General features: G+C 44.1%; 1 protein-coding gene and 1 long non-coding RNA gene across 3 annotated transcripts; one reads left to right on the top strand and one right to left on the bottom strand.

Moving 5' to 3' along the window:
* Positions 1 to 1,000: 1,000 nt before the first annotated feature.
* On the bottom strand, positions 1,001 to 3,312 carry LOC143434972 (uncharacterized). Its single transcript, XR_013104887.1, has 2 exons — positions 3,167 to 3,312; positions 1,001 to 1,221 (listed from the first exon to the last, which is right to left on the bottom strand). It is a non-coding gene; the product is annotated as an uncharacterized LOC143434972 (long non-coding RNA).
* A 285-nt stretch (positions 3,313 to 3,597) lies between these two features.
* Zfp90 (ZFP90 zinc finger protein) lies at positions 3,598 to 13,385 on the top strand. 2 transcript variants are annotated; one of them, XM_034523176.2, is made up of 4 exons: positions 3,598 to 3,737; positions 6,700 to 6,826; positions 7,134 to 7,229; positions 10,207 to 13,385. In XM_034523176.2, the coding sequence occupies exons 1-4, from the start codon at positions 3,705 to 3,707 to the stop codon at positions 11,850 to 11,852; spliced, it is 1,902 nt and encodes a 633-aa protein (XP_034379067.1). In that variant the 5' UTR covers positions 3,598 to 3,704; the 3' UTR covers positions 11,853 to 13,385. The 2 variants fall into 2 exon arrangements, with proteins under 2 accessions (XP_034379067.1, XP_034379070.1); XM_034523179.2 differs by lacking the exon at positions 3,598 to 3,737 and having other exon boundaries at positions 6,694 to 6,826; positions 7,040 to 7,229.
* The last annotated feature ends 383 nt before the right edge of the window (positions 13,386 to 13,768 follow it).

The raw sequence follows: 13,768 nt of genomic DNA on the forward strand, positions 1-13,768 counted from the left end.
TGTACTTCTCTGGTGTTTGTTTGTTTGTTGCTTTTTGAGACAGGGTTTCTCTGTATAGCCCTGGCTGTCCTGGAACTCACTCTGTAGACCAGGCTGGCCTCGAACTCAGAAATCCGCCTGCCTCTGCCTCCCAAGTGCTGGGATCAAAGGCATGAGCCACCACCGCCTGGCTTGTACTTCTTACTGAAAGTTCTATTTTAGGAATCATCTAGGATCTGCTACACTTCTGCGTTGTGGTTATGTATCTGCTACTGGTGTTTAGTGTGGAAAATATTTGCATAGTTTCAAAGGGGTCTGTTCTTATTTATATTTTCTCCGCCCCCGCATCCCATCAAAATCCACATAATGCTGTGAAAAAAAGACAAATAGTAACAGGTGTGGGTAGGAATGTTGGAATCTATATGCTGTTATATTAAAAAAAAAAAAAAAAGCAAAGTGATACAGCCACTTTAGAAAACAAATCCACAGTTTCTTGAAGTGCTAAACATTGTGTTACTAAATCTCTATAATTCGACTTCTCGGTATCTAGCCCAGATCAATGAAACAGCACCCCCGGAAGTGTGCACATGCATACACTGTAATGCTGCTTTCAAGATAAAAGCGTAAGGTCCCACAGTGTAACCGAGGCAAATGCCACCCACCGATGAATGGATGCAGAATGATCAGGCAATCCAATCTTTCATTCAGCATTTAAAAAGAATGGAATAGAGATTACTGTGATGTGAATGAACTCAGAACCACTGTGATAACCGAAGGAAGCCCATCACAAAACTTCACACTGCCTGATCTTACGAAATATCCAGAGGAGGCAGATTTGTTACGGAGACAACACCGGTCGGTGGTTGCCCGGGATTGAGAGGAGGCAGGGGTTAGGATTAGGGGATAGTTATTAATGTATATGGTTTTTATTTTGTGGCTGATTAAAGTGTTCAAAGAGGAGACTGCAATGATGGTTGTACAATTCTTTGCATGTGCTAAAATCCACTGAATTACTACACACTTTAGCCATTCATGCATGCATTGTTTATTTATTTTGACTTGTAAGACCAGATCTCTTGTAGCTCAGGCTGGCCTTGAACCTCCATTTAGGATAACCTTGAACATCAGATCCTCTAGCCTCTTGTGTTTTGGAGGGTTTGTTGTTTCACAACAAACAACAGGTTGGTTGTTGGGGTCCAGCCTCCACACAGGATCGGACTTCTCAACTAGAAGCAGGGATATCTGGAAGGCACATAATAAATATACACAGACTACTTTTGGGGTACAAGCTGACAGGCAACTTTTCAGGGCTTAAAGGTCCTCTCTCTGCTCTCTTTCTCACTTGTTTGCTTGCAGTTTGAAGCCCGACACACTCTGCAGTCTCCTTGCACACTCTGCTTTTTTTCCTGTGCTCTTTTCTTTTCTTGAACTCCCACATTCCTACACACCTGTGTGTTCCCCTCTCACGCTCACACACACTCTTCACACATCTCACACACACCACATGCACTCTCCTTTCACTCACACACACACTCTCCATACACACCTCACATTCTCTCCTCACTCATTCTTTCCATTCTCTCCTCACTCACTCTTCACATGCTCTTCTTATGCTCTCTTGCCTTCTCTTGCCCCAGTCTTTTATTGTTGCTCTAAAAGCGGGTAGAGAAAAAGACATTGTATAATCATTGCCAAATCAAATTCAAAAGAATAACCACGTCCCACAAAGAATCAAGAATTACAATTGTTCCCCAAAGTTTCAAGCTTCCCTATTCCCAGACCTGTAGCCAAAATAATAATAATTGCAAACTTCTCATTATTTAAACTTTGACTTTTGACTTCAGAGCTCAGAGCCCCAAGGTCAGCTACTTGCATTTTCCCGTGGAGCTCTAATGATAAATGACATGGGCAAAGCTGCCAGGGAGTGGCCAGAAAGAATCAAGTTAACCCTTAACTCAGCAGTTCCGCTAGCTTTCTGTTTCTGCGCATTGCACACGATGACTCTGCTAAGAGTCCCAGTGTTTTGACTTAGCTTTACTAGAATAAGATTTTTATATATTCTATACTTCCTTATCCAGGAACCACTCTCAAATGTTGTGTAAAACTTCTCATAACTTCAATAGTTTTTTCCTTTCTCGGGGTCCCAATGTTGGCTCTATTTCATTTTCTAATAATTTCTTCAAGCTTTCTTTGCAAGTCAAGCATTAATCTGGAACTACCATTGTGCAGTTACTGCATTGTTTCCAAGATGAGAACACACAGCAGGCACTTGAGCCATTAAGACTGTGCCGTGCTGTGACCCATGCCTCAATTTTTAACTGTTTAAGAATCATTACATCAAGGAACATCTAGTTTCACAAAATTCACCAGAGCAGAAGGAGAAAAAAGTAAGAAAATTAGATACAATAGAATAACTATGCACACCAAGGCCCACTGCAAAGCAGTCATGCACAAATGAAATCTATACAGCTGTTGTCCAGGGCTAAAGTTGGGAGAAATGGGAACAACTGTTTTTTTTATAAAGAGCTGCCGCAGGCTACTGACATGTCTCCATCCAGGCCTACTGCTGGCAGTCCCTGTCATGGTATGCTGTCCCCAGCAGTTCGTGTCTTACAATAAGAGTTCAGCTGTATGGTATTGTAGTCTATAAATTATATCTCAACCACGATATTTGGGAAAAAAAAAAAAAAAAGAAGGGGGTCTGGGAGGTGGTGCCATTTTCCTTTAATCCCACACTTGGGAAGCAGAAGCAGGTAGATCTCTGAGTTTGAGCCCAGCCTGGTCTACAGGGTGAGTTCCTGGACATACAAAGCTACACAAAGGGAGGAGGTGGGGGGAGGGGGAGGGGAAAGGGAGGAGGGAGGGAGGGAGGAGGGGAGGAGGAAGAGGAGGAGAAGAGGAAGAGGGAGAAGAAGAGGGAGAGGAAGAGAGGGAGAGGGAGAGAGGGAAAGAGGGAGAGGGAGGAGGAGGTAGAGGAGGAGGGGAAGAGAAGAAGAAGGAGGAGGAGGAGAAGAAGGAGGAGGAGGAGGAGGAGGAGGAGGAGGAGGAGGAGGAGGAGGAAGAGTGGAGAGAATTTCTAGCAGCTCCAGAACACACACACACACACACACCCCAGATTAAAAAAAACTTTGAACCTTTCTAGCAGCTCCAGGAAACACATATACCAAACAAAAACTTTGAACCTAACCTGCCCGCCTTCTTGTGCTCTTATCACAACCCCCCCACTAGGAGGCGGGGCACCGCTGCAGGGCGAGCACGCGAGGATAGCTGGGAATCGTAGTTTCTGGGCCCGCGGATGGGCAGGCGCGAGATCAATGTGCGCAGTCGCACTTGTGGCTCTGCGCCCGCCGCTGTGGCCATTGTCCGGCCCTGTTGTTGCAGAGCAGCACCGCCGAGAACCAGAAACTGCAGCGGGCGCTAGAGGGACGGACCTGAGGTCGCGGATTCCGAAGTCCCGGAGGCAGATTCCGAGTGCTGTGGGTAGGAGGCTGTCCTCCCGGGCTCGCCGACCATCCTGCAGGCGGACTGGGCGTGGCCGGAGGCACTGTCCCGAAGCTGTGGGGCCTTTCATTTGGCCTTGGGGAGCGCAGAAGAAGGCGGGGCTCCTCCCCACGCTTCGGCCGTAGTGGCTACAGAGCTGGAGGGGTGGGGCCTCGGGGTAGCTCCGTGAGTGGATCCTGGCCTCTCTCAGCCCTGGACCATAGCCAGCACACACTGAGACAGGAATGGCCCCGAGACCTCCGACGGCCACGCCCCAGGTGAGCCGAGCCTTTCCCCACCGCCCTGAGCATCCCACCCTGAGAGGCCCCTGGAGTCTGTACGGAACAATTGTTGGTGTAGAGATTCTTAGTTTGGATCGCTTTGAGTCTCCTCCTCCAGAGAAAACCCCTCCCAAAGTGCCCAGACCATGGCGGAGCGGGATTCCTGAAAGGCTGGAGTTATCTGGTACTTAGAGGAGACTAAGGAAATGCCTTCTTGTGAAAGGAATTAAATGTTTTGAGATTGTTGACACTGAGCCTTTATTGCAGTGTGCAGTTCTTGGAACTCTGTGAGGCAAGAAGCCCCCTGCTTCTCATCCAAAGGCCTTAAAAAAAGACAGTAGGGGGCAGAAGAGACCTGTTAGAGGAAGAGGCCCGTGAAGGTTGGGCGCTGAGTCCCAGACCGCCATCGCAGCCAAACCTGGACAGACAACCCCCCCCCCCCCCGCTCGTTTTCTTTCTTTTTTTTTTTTTTCTTTCTCCTTTAACAGATGTTTATTAGTGCACATCCTCAGTAGTCCGGACTTCAGGTTAATTAATAAGAGACAGATGTGTCAAGCCATTGTATTCTTGTAGCAAAAAGGTCCTTTTCTGGACATAAACTCTGAGGTGGTCCATTTTATGTAGATGAAAACATAATTCGAACCCTCTTTAGAATTAAGGGTAAGAACTAGGAATGTGGCTCACTTGCTTAGCATGGGTGAGGTCCTAGGTTCAGTTCCCAGCACCTCCTGGAAAATAATAAGGATGGGCTGGAGTGATGGCTCTCCAGTTAAGAGCACATGCTGTAAGCTTTTACATGCTGCTCTTGCAGAATTAGTTCAGTTCCTAATACTCAGGGCAGGAAGCTCGCAGCCACCTTGTAATCCAGGTTCAAGGGGATCTGATGTCTCTGGCTTACTTGGGCACCTGCTTTCACGCGAACATAATTGTTAGAAACGAAGGGGGTAAAAAAGTCAGCTCAAGGAATTGAGGAACAAAGGATCACAGAGTTTAAAGAAGCCTGGCAGGGCAGTAAATTCTTGTAAAAATGGTGCATCTGACCCTAAGCTGAGCCAAAAAGCACAATTTGCCAAGGTGGCTTCTGTCTTCCATTCCTCACATAGGTAGTGACTGAAACTCATCCCATTAATTGAAGCTTGATCCTATACTCTGACAAGATTGGCTAATTGTTGCAAAGGGGAGGGCTTTGGAATATACTATGGGCCTTTATAGGGCTGTCCATCTTTGTGAGGGGAAAGGGGCTTGAACAATACCCACACCGAGACATAATACAACAAAACACTTTTAACAGTAAGCTACAACTTGTAGTTGCTACATGTAACAGATAAGCAAGTTCAGTCTAGATAAAACACTAACAATGTCTTTTAAGATCGGTTTATAGGGTCCAGAAACGTAGTTCAGTCCGTAGAGTCGCTGCCTAGAATACATGGAACCCTGGGTTTTCATCGCTTCATAAACTGCACACAGCCTAGGGAGAATAGAGAAGTCACACTTGGGAAAGAACATTGGACAAGCTCTAGAATCGTAGCTAGGAGTATTTTCTGTAGACCCGAGGGAAGGCAGTGCATTATGGTGAGGATGCAAAGCAAAAAGATGCAAGCGTTGTTTGCAAAGACCCACACAGATGATGATAATCATGATGGTGGTGGAGGTGGTGGAGGTGGTAGAGGTGGTGGTGGAGGTGGTGGAGGTGGTGGTGGTGGTGGTGGTGGTGGAGGTGGAGGTGGTGGTGGTGGTGGAGGTGGTGGTGGTGGTGGAGGTGGTGGTGGAGGTGGTGGTGGAGGTGGTGGTGGTGGTGGTCTAGATTATTTTAGATTTCTACCTCCTTTCAACTTTGCTTCCGATCATACGCCTTGTGTTTCTGCCTAATGTTTAAAAAAATAAATAAATTGTAGACCTGGAGATGGCCTCAGCTAATAGAATACTTACCTAGCATGAGCCAAGCCCTGGCTTCCCTTCCAGTGCCACAGACACCAGACACTGTGGTGCATGCCTGTAATCCTACTGCTAGGAAGTAGAAGCAGAAAGAGCGGAGATTCAACCTCCACTATATACCGAGTTTGAGAGCAGCCTGGGATACATGAGAACCTGTCTCAAAAATTAGTAACTGAATAGGGGCTGGAGAGATGGTTCATCAGTTAAAGAGCACTTACTGCTCTTGCAGAAGACCCAGGTTCAGTTTCCATAACACACAGAGTGGCTCACACCTGCCTGTATCACAGTTCCAGGGGATCTGATGCCCTCTCCTGACCGTCATGGGCTCCTGCATGAACATAGCGCACACACATACCCTCAGATACACACACGTAAATAAGTGTGTACAAATAAGTGTATACATAAAAAGCAATTTGTAAAGCGATATGTGTAATGGTTCATAAAGCATGCATGTAGTATGTGTGTAAAACATGGGCAGGGAGCTCCAAGGTATGTACACCAATGGTTAAAAGTGATTGTATCAAGAGAATAAACGGACATAGGAAGACTTGGTGGTGGTGGCACAGGCCTTTAGTCTCAGTACTCGGGAGGCAGAGGCAGCTGGAGTTCTGTGAGTTTGGGGCCAGTCTGCTTAGAGAGTGGGTTCTAGGACAGCTAAGGCTGCAGCTGAGAAAGAGAATGTGAGCTGTGTAGGCCTGCAGTCACAGCCCAAGGGAAGTAAAGGCAAAGCACTAGCAATTCAGCCACCTTCAACCTTTTGAATCTGAGGCCAGCCCAGGCTACATGACATGCTGGAGAAAGAGACAGGAAAGGAAAAGAAACAGAGTAGTATATTCAGGGTAGTGGGATAGACTTCCCTTTTGACTTTTCGGTTAGACAAACCCGGTGCTTTAAATTAGCATACAAAACCAAACATTGCCCCTTGGAGCAGCAAACACATGATCCCCAAGTCTGTTGTCCCCAGCACTTCGAGAGGAGCATTTGTGCTGTTGATCCTGACTTGAGCATGACTGTGATCCCACAGGAGTCAGTGACATTCAAAGATGTGGCTGTGAACTTCACCCAGGAGGAATGGCACCACGTGGGCCCTGCCCAGAGGAGCTTATACAGGGATGTCATGCTGGAGAACTACAGCCACCTGGTTTCTCTCGGTAAGGAGGGGCCACCACCTCAGTGTCTCACATATTTCTGAATTCTTCTTCGGTTGCACACAGCCTAGGTAGAAGGAAGCCCAAGGCTTGGGGCCTGTGTTTTGGGGAGCCAGCCTTCTTGAACTTTGAGCCTGAAAGATCCTTATATTACAGACCTAGGAAAGGGGGTTTTGCTAGTGTGTCTCCTTAAGTTGCACCTTTTCTTTTCTTCAGAGTTCCTGAGGATCAAGGACTAGTACTGACTTATAGGAGGGTCCTTTGTCTGCTTGCTCAAACACCCAAATCTTGTGTGTTTACCCATGAGCAGGGTATCAAGTCTCCAAACCAGAGGTGATCTTCAAATTGGAGCAAGGAGAAGAGCCATGGATGTCAGAGAGAGAAATCCAAAGGCCTTTCTGTCCAGGTAAAATGCTCGTGGAATTCAGTGCAGACAGGGCGCAGCTTATGGAGAGGCACTTCTAACAAGGCATGGGAGCTGTGACGGGACAAGGACGCTGAAGCCATTCCTGGGTGGCAACACTGCCTGTCTCTCTTCTCCAGTCAGGTGTTCCTGCTGGAAGGAAGTCTTAGGGGGAAGCATAGCCAAGTGCTGGAATTACAGGAATGTATAACCCTACCCAGCTTTATACCGTCGTAAGAGAGAAGTTAACCCCACTGGATCCCCTAATGCCAGTATCCAGAAGGCCGAGGCAGGTGGCTCTCTGTGAGTTCTAGGCCAGCCATGGCTACATAGTGAGACCTGGTCTCAAAAGAAACTGAAGATAAAACACAGAGAGAGGCTGGTGTAAGGTGAGGCTTGGTCTGAGTTTCATAACACTGTGTTCCAAGCACACAGTCGTCAGGATTCAACACTGCCTTCACTGTTTAAAAAAAAAAAAAAAAAAAGCACGTTAGAATTTTGAAAAAGCAAAATGTTCAGAGACTGTTTTCAATTGAACTCACAGAGAGAGCTCAGTTTGTGATGAGGGTCTGACTAACCTGAATGCACTGTGTTTGGTAAACATACACTCCACCGTAAATCTGTACAGTACACACTGTTTGAGAAGAGGTCTGTTTTAGGCCTTTACTAATGAAAAAAAGAAACAAAACTAACCCTTTATTAAAGTCCCGCTGAGAAGAACTCAGAAAAAGAAAATGTATTGTTTTCTGGCCTTAGGAGCTTTGCTTCTTGTTTTTGTTTGTGAGAAAGTGTCTGGCTGTGTGGCCCAGTGCCCCCCACCTCTCCCACCCCCACTCCCCCATCTCAAGTGCTGGGATTACAAGTGAGTGCTGTTGTGTGGGGCTGAGATTATGAGCTGAGGACTGATTCTTGTTGCAGACTTAGAAAGTTGAGTGTTGGGCTTCTTTAAATGTTGCTTCCTCTCCCAACATTTTATTTTGAGAATTTCAAATATATGGAAAACATAGGAAAATTGTACAGTAAGTATTATAAAGCTGCCACCTAAGTGATCACAGATTTTGACAGTGTGATACTTGCTTTGTCATGTACCTCTTCATCTGTCCATGTAAGAACCACCTTCTTAATGCATTCTTAGGAAGTTGAAAACATAGGTATGAATATCATTAGAGTTCCATGTTTTGTTTTGCCTTTGAAATACTGAAATTTATTATATATTTTTTTACATATATACATGTATATATACATATATATGTAAAATAAATTTTAGTATTTCAAAGGCAAACAAAACATGGAACTCTAATTAATATGTATATATTATATATTTATATATAATTTATTTATATTTTATAAATATTTTATATTTATATATTATATATAATTTATATATTATATATTTGTATGTGTATATAAAAACTATATATAATATATATAACACACACACACACATATATATATATATATATATATATATAGAGAGAGAGAGAGAGAGAGAGAGAGAGAGAGAGAGTGTGTTGAGATTGAGGGGCTGGGGAGATGGCTCAGCAATTAGAGATTTGTTCTTGCAGAAGACCCAGGTTCAATTCCCAGCACCAACATGGTGGCTCACAACTCTGTAATCCCAGCTGTAGGGAATCTGATGTCCTCTTCTGACCTCAGTGGGCACCAGGCACACATGGTGTACATACATGCCTGCAGACAAAACACTCATAAAATAAAATAAAACACACATAAAATGAAACTTTAAAAAGACATTTTAAAAGCACTTTAAAAAGAGAGAGAAAGAGGTGATTGGGGCTGGGAAGACAGCTAAGTTAGGAAAGTACCTGCTTTCAAACATGAGAGTCTTGGTTTAGATCCCCAACACCCATAAAACACTAGAGATCTGTAACCTCAGCACTGGTAGGAACTGAGAATGGAGAAGCAGCTGGATTCCTGGAACTCATTGGCTGGCAGTGTGGCTGAATCAGTGAGCTCCCAGGTTGAATGAGAGCCCTGTTTCAGATCCTAAGTAGGCCAGTGAGATGACTCAGCTGGGTTTGGTCCCTGAGTGCCACATGGTAGAAGGAGAGAATTTATTCCTTCAACTTTTGGTCTGATCTCTACACTTGTGCTCTGATGCTTGGATGCATGCACATGTGCGCACACACACGTGTGCACACACACACACAGAGGGTGGGGGGAATATAAATGCAATTTTGGGGGGACTTACTATATAGACTAGGCTGACCTCAAACTCTGCTCCCAGGTCCAGGTGTTGGGATTAAAGGTTTGTTTGGCAATAAATGTTATTTAAAAATTACAAGCATATATCACACACATTAAAAAATACACACATACACAGAAGAGAGATGATCATTATAGAATCAGAGCTCATACAGCCTGAAACTTCTCCTAGTTGTAAGGCCAAAAATAGTTTGCTTTCTGAAACATTACTTTTTCTCAGTTTTTAGTATGGTGTGTGGCCCCCAGGCATGTTAGAGAATCTTTTCAGAAGGTCCTTAGCTAAAGATTTTCTCTGCAGTATTTAGAAACCCACTATCTAATAGGTTGCTGTAAAGGAATTACAAAATCAGCTTTAAATAAATTATAAAATGGATGTATTAGGAAGGCAGATTTTTTTGTTGTATCCCATAAAATAGACAGGAAACATGGAATCCTGCAAGATAGAACATGGTTCTTTTCTGCTCGTATCTGTACCTTGCCTACTTAGGCTCTGCTTCATGCTTTTTTCTGTATCAGACTCGCCCACTTACATGGGCTTTCCTCATTCTCAGGACATGACAGACACTCTGGATTTGTAATATTCACTGGCACCTCACTCTTCTTTTCTTTCCTGCAGTTTAAGGCATCTGCACAGACTAAGGGACTGATTTTGAAATACAGCCATGCATGACTTATATCTCATTTTCTTATCCCTACTGTAGCATTTTGTTTGAACTTCAAGGAGTGTGGGAACTTTCGCACTTTATATTTCTTTTAGACTGGAAGACCAGGCCTGATGTCTTATCACGGAGTCCGCAGCAGGGCATAGCTGAAGTATCTCGCAGTACAAATGTTTTGTCATATGCCACATTAGGAGATGTCTGGAATGTCAATATCCAGAGGCACCAGGAAAGTTGGAGAAAACATCTGGGGCCAGAGGCATCTTCCCAGAAGAAAATAACCACTCTAGAGAAAAAAATTGAGCAAAATAAATTTGGTGAAGACTCAAGTTTGAGCACAGACTTGGTTCCACAACTGGACATTTCTTCGAGTGTAAGGCCCAGCGAATGTAAAACATTTGGAAATAATTTGGAACACAATTCAGAATTAGTTACTCAGACTAGTATCCTTGCTAAAAAGAAGCCTTATAAATGTGACAAATGTAGGAAATCATTTATTCATAGATCATCACTTAATAAACATGAGAAAATTCATAAAGATGATGCTTACCCCGGTGGAACAAATCAAGGCGTGCATTCTGGGAGGAAGCATCATGAGTGTACTGACTGTGGGAAAACCTTCCTCTGGAGGACACAGCTTACTGAGCATCAGAGAATCCACACTGGCGAGAAACCCTTTGAGTGTAATGTGTGCGGAAAGGCTTTTAGGCACAGCTCATCCCTTGGTCAGCATGAAAACGCACATACAGGAGAGAAGCCCTACCAGTGTAGTCTCTGTGGGAAAGCCTTCCAGCGCAGCTCATCTCTTGTTCAACACCAGAGAATCCACACTGGGGAAAAACCCTATCGATGTAATCTCTGTGGGAGGTCATTCAGGCACAGTACGTCGCTTACTCAACATGAGGTCACACACAGTGGAGAGAAACCCTTCCAATGTAAGGAATGTGGGAAAGCCTTCAGTAGATGTTCTTCCCTTGTTCAACACGAGAGGACCCATACAGGAGAGAAGCCTTTTGAATGTAGCATATGCGGGAGGGCTTTTGGTCAGAGCCCATCCCTTTATAAGCATATGAGGATTCATAAAAGAAGCAAACCTTACCAAAGTAGCAACTTCAGCATGGCTTTCGAGCCAAACGCTGCTCTTACTCAAGGTGAAAGCGCGCTTACTGAAGTAAAGTCGTACCATTGTAATGACTGTGGGAAAGACTTCAGTCACTTCACGGACTTCACCGAGCATCAGAGGATCCATGCTGGAGAGAATTCCTACGACTCTGAACAGGCCCTTAGTCAGCAACCCATGTCTCATCCCCGAGAGAAACCTTATCAGTGTAACGTATGCGGAAAAGCTTTTAAGAGAAGTACAAGTTTTATAGAACATCATAGAATCCATACTGGAGAAAAGCCCTATGAATGTAACGAGTGTGGGGAAGCCTTCAGTCGGCTCTCGTCACTCACGCAGCACGAGAGAACACACACTGGGGAGAAACCATATGAATGTATCGACTGCGGGAAAGCCTTCAGTCAAAGCTCGTCCCTTATTCAGCATGAAAGAACTCATACTGGAGAGAAGCCCTATGAATGTAATGAGTGTGGGCGTGCCTTTAGAAAGAAAACCAATCTGCACGATCACCAGAGGATTCATACTGGAGAGAAGCCCTATGCTTGTAAGGAATGTGGGAAAACCTTCAGCCGCAGCTCAGCCCTTACTAAACACCACAGAATTCATGCACGAAATAAGCTGTAGGAGAGCCAAACGATGGGGTGGGCAGGAAGCACTGTCTAAAATTCGGTTCCAACCCAGTTTCAGAGAGTCCTGGAAGTCTGAGAATGTAATTATGTGTTTGTATGGAGAAAACTGTGCCACCAGACAAGACATTTTTTTTTTTTTTAAATAAAAGACATTCTTTCATACCTGATTGCAGGCTTCTTGTAGAACTACATACGGCATATGTAGTCGTTTGGAGATGATGTGACCTTCTTAAAGCTTTGAATATATGTGTGCAGAATCACTAAGTTTTGACAGGTTGACTTGTAAATCCTATTGTTCACAACCTTAAAGAAAAAAAAAAACCTCACATAGTATGGCCAAAGTACATTGTAAACATTATTGACAGTTCCACTTGACTGAAAGTCTTGTGTGACACTTGAGACTAGAAATCAGTTTGTTTCCCAGAAGTCGACACTCAGAGGATTAGAACAACTAGCCCAACCACCTAGGTGTACAGACGGTTGCACGGCAGGCTCTAACCTGTAATAATAACCTTGAAGGGAGAAAGCTTGTGTTCTGGTTCTTTGGCCTCGTGCCTTGGCTATAGAAAGGGTATTTTGGAGCTCAGAGGGCTTTGAAGTAAAATTTTAATATGGATTCCCCAACGTGACATTTTGGAGAGCCTAAACTTAAAATAGGCAGCAATAAGGAAATCTGTCACCAATGTAAGACCACTTATTGGAAGTTTACAAAACAAAAGATGGGCAGAAACTGAAAACAATGGGCCAGGTCTCTCTCTCTCTCTCTCTCTCTCTCTCTCTCTCTCTCTCTCTCTCTCTCTCTCTCTCTCTCACACACACACACACACACACACACACACACACACACACACACACACACCCTTTCCAGCTGTGGTTATACCTTCAGCCCATGTATCATTTCATTGGGCTTTTTGTGGCGCTGCATGAAGAGAGTTTGCTCGAAGCCCTCCTCTCCGGTGCTTCCCCGTCTCCCTACCCCTCTCAAGTTAATTTTAGTGTAGAGAAGTATAAACCTAATTACCCATAGCCATCAACTTTCTCTTTGACTCCATTTACAGAAATAGCATGGTTTGCCTCTTTGTGTGTGCAAAGAAACCACTGCTGTTTCAAATCCCATTTTAGCTTAGTTGCTTTTCTGTTAGCAAACCATGAGAAAAGCTTCCTCAGTGCCTTAAAGTGCCTATCCAGAGGAGAGTTCCAGAACTCTTTTTTTTTTTTTTTGGCTCATTTAACAACAGTGCAAATGAATTTGGAGTAACTGTGAACACTGGTCCCTTTCACACATTATACCAGAGTCCTCCAGCCTCTTACGATGAGTTCCAGGAAGTGATGTTGATTGTTGTGAGTGGGGCTAGTTGGTGAAACTTTCCTATTAGCTTTTTTGCACACTGGATAACAAGATTCATTAACCTTTATGGTATGAGGTAGCTCTCGAGAATTCGTATGTTCTGGGTTGTTGTTTTTTTTTTTTATGGGGGTATTTTGTTTTGTTTTAACAGGGATAAATAAATATTCGTGAGAGCTGAAATGTGATGTGTTTCCCAATAAGTCTGTTACCCATGAGTCAAGATGAATAAGACATTCTATAGCAGACAGGCACTTCCCAGATTGTAGTCATAAAAAAAAAAAAAAAAAAAAAAAAAAAAAAAAAAAAAAACCTCTGTATATGGCTTCACACTTAGCTTATACATGTGCCAAGACCATGATGGTGTGGTCTGATGGAGTTTGACAGTGAGTAACTCTGTTCAGATTCTCCTTTTCAACAGGACTCCTGTCAGGAACTTTCTGCTGATTTGGAGATCTTTGTGTGGGACTAATTCTATGAAATAACATGAATTATAACCAATTGAGAATAGCCCCATGTTATTGAAGCTTATACAAGCAGTTCCAAAAGACCAGAAATATAGCACT

This window comes from Arvicanthis niloticus, chromosome 18, assembly GCF_011762505.2.
Source record: "Arvicanthis niloticus isolate mArvNil1 chromosome 18, mArvNil1.pat.X, whole genome shotgun sequence".
Lineage (NCBI taxonomy): Eukaryota > Metazoa > Chordata > Mammalia > Rodentia > Muridae > Arvicanthis > Arvicanthis niloticus.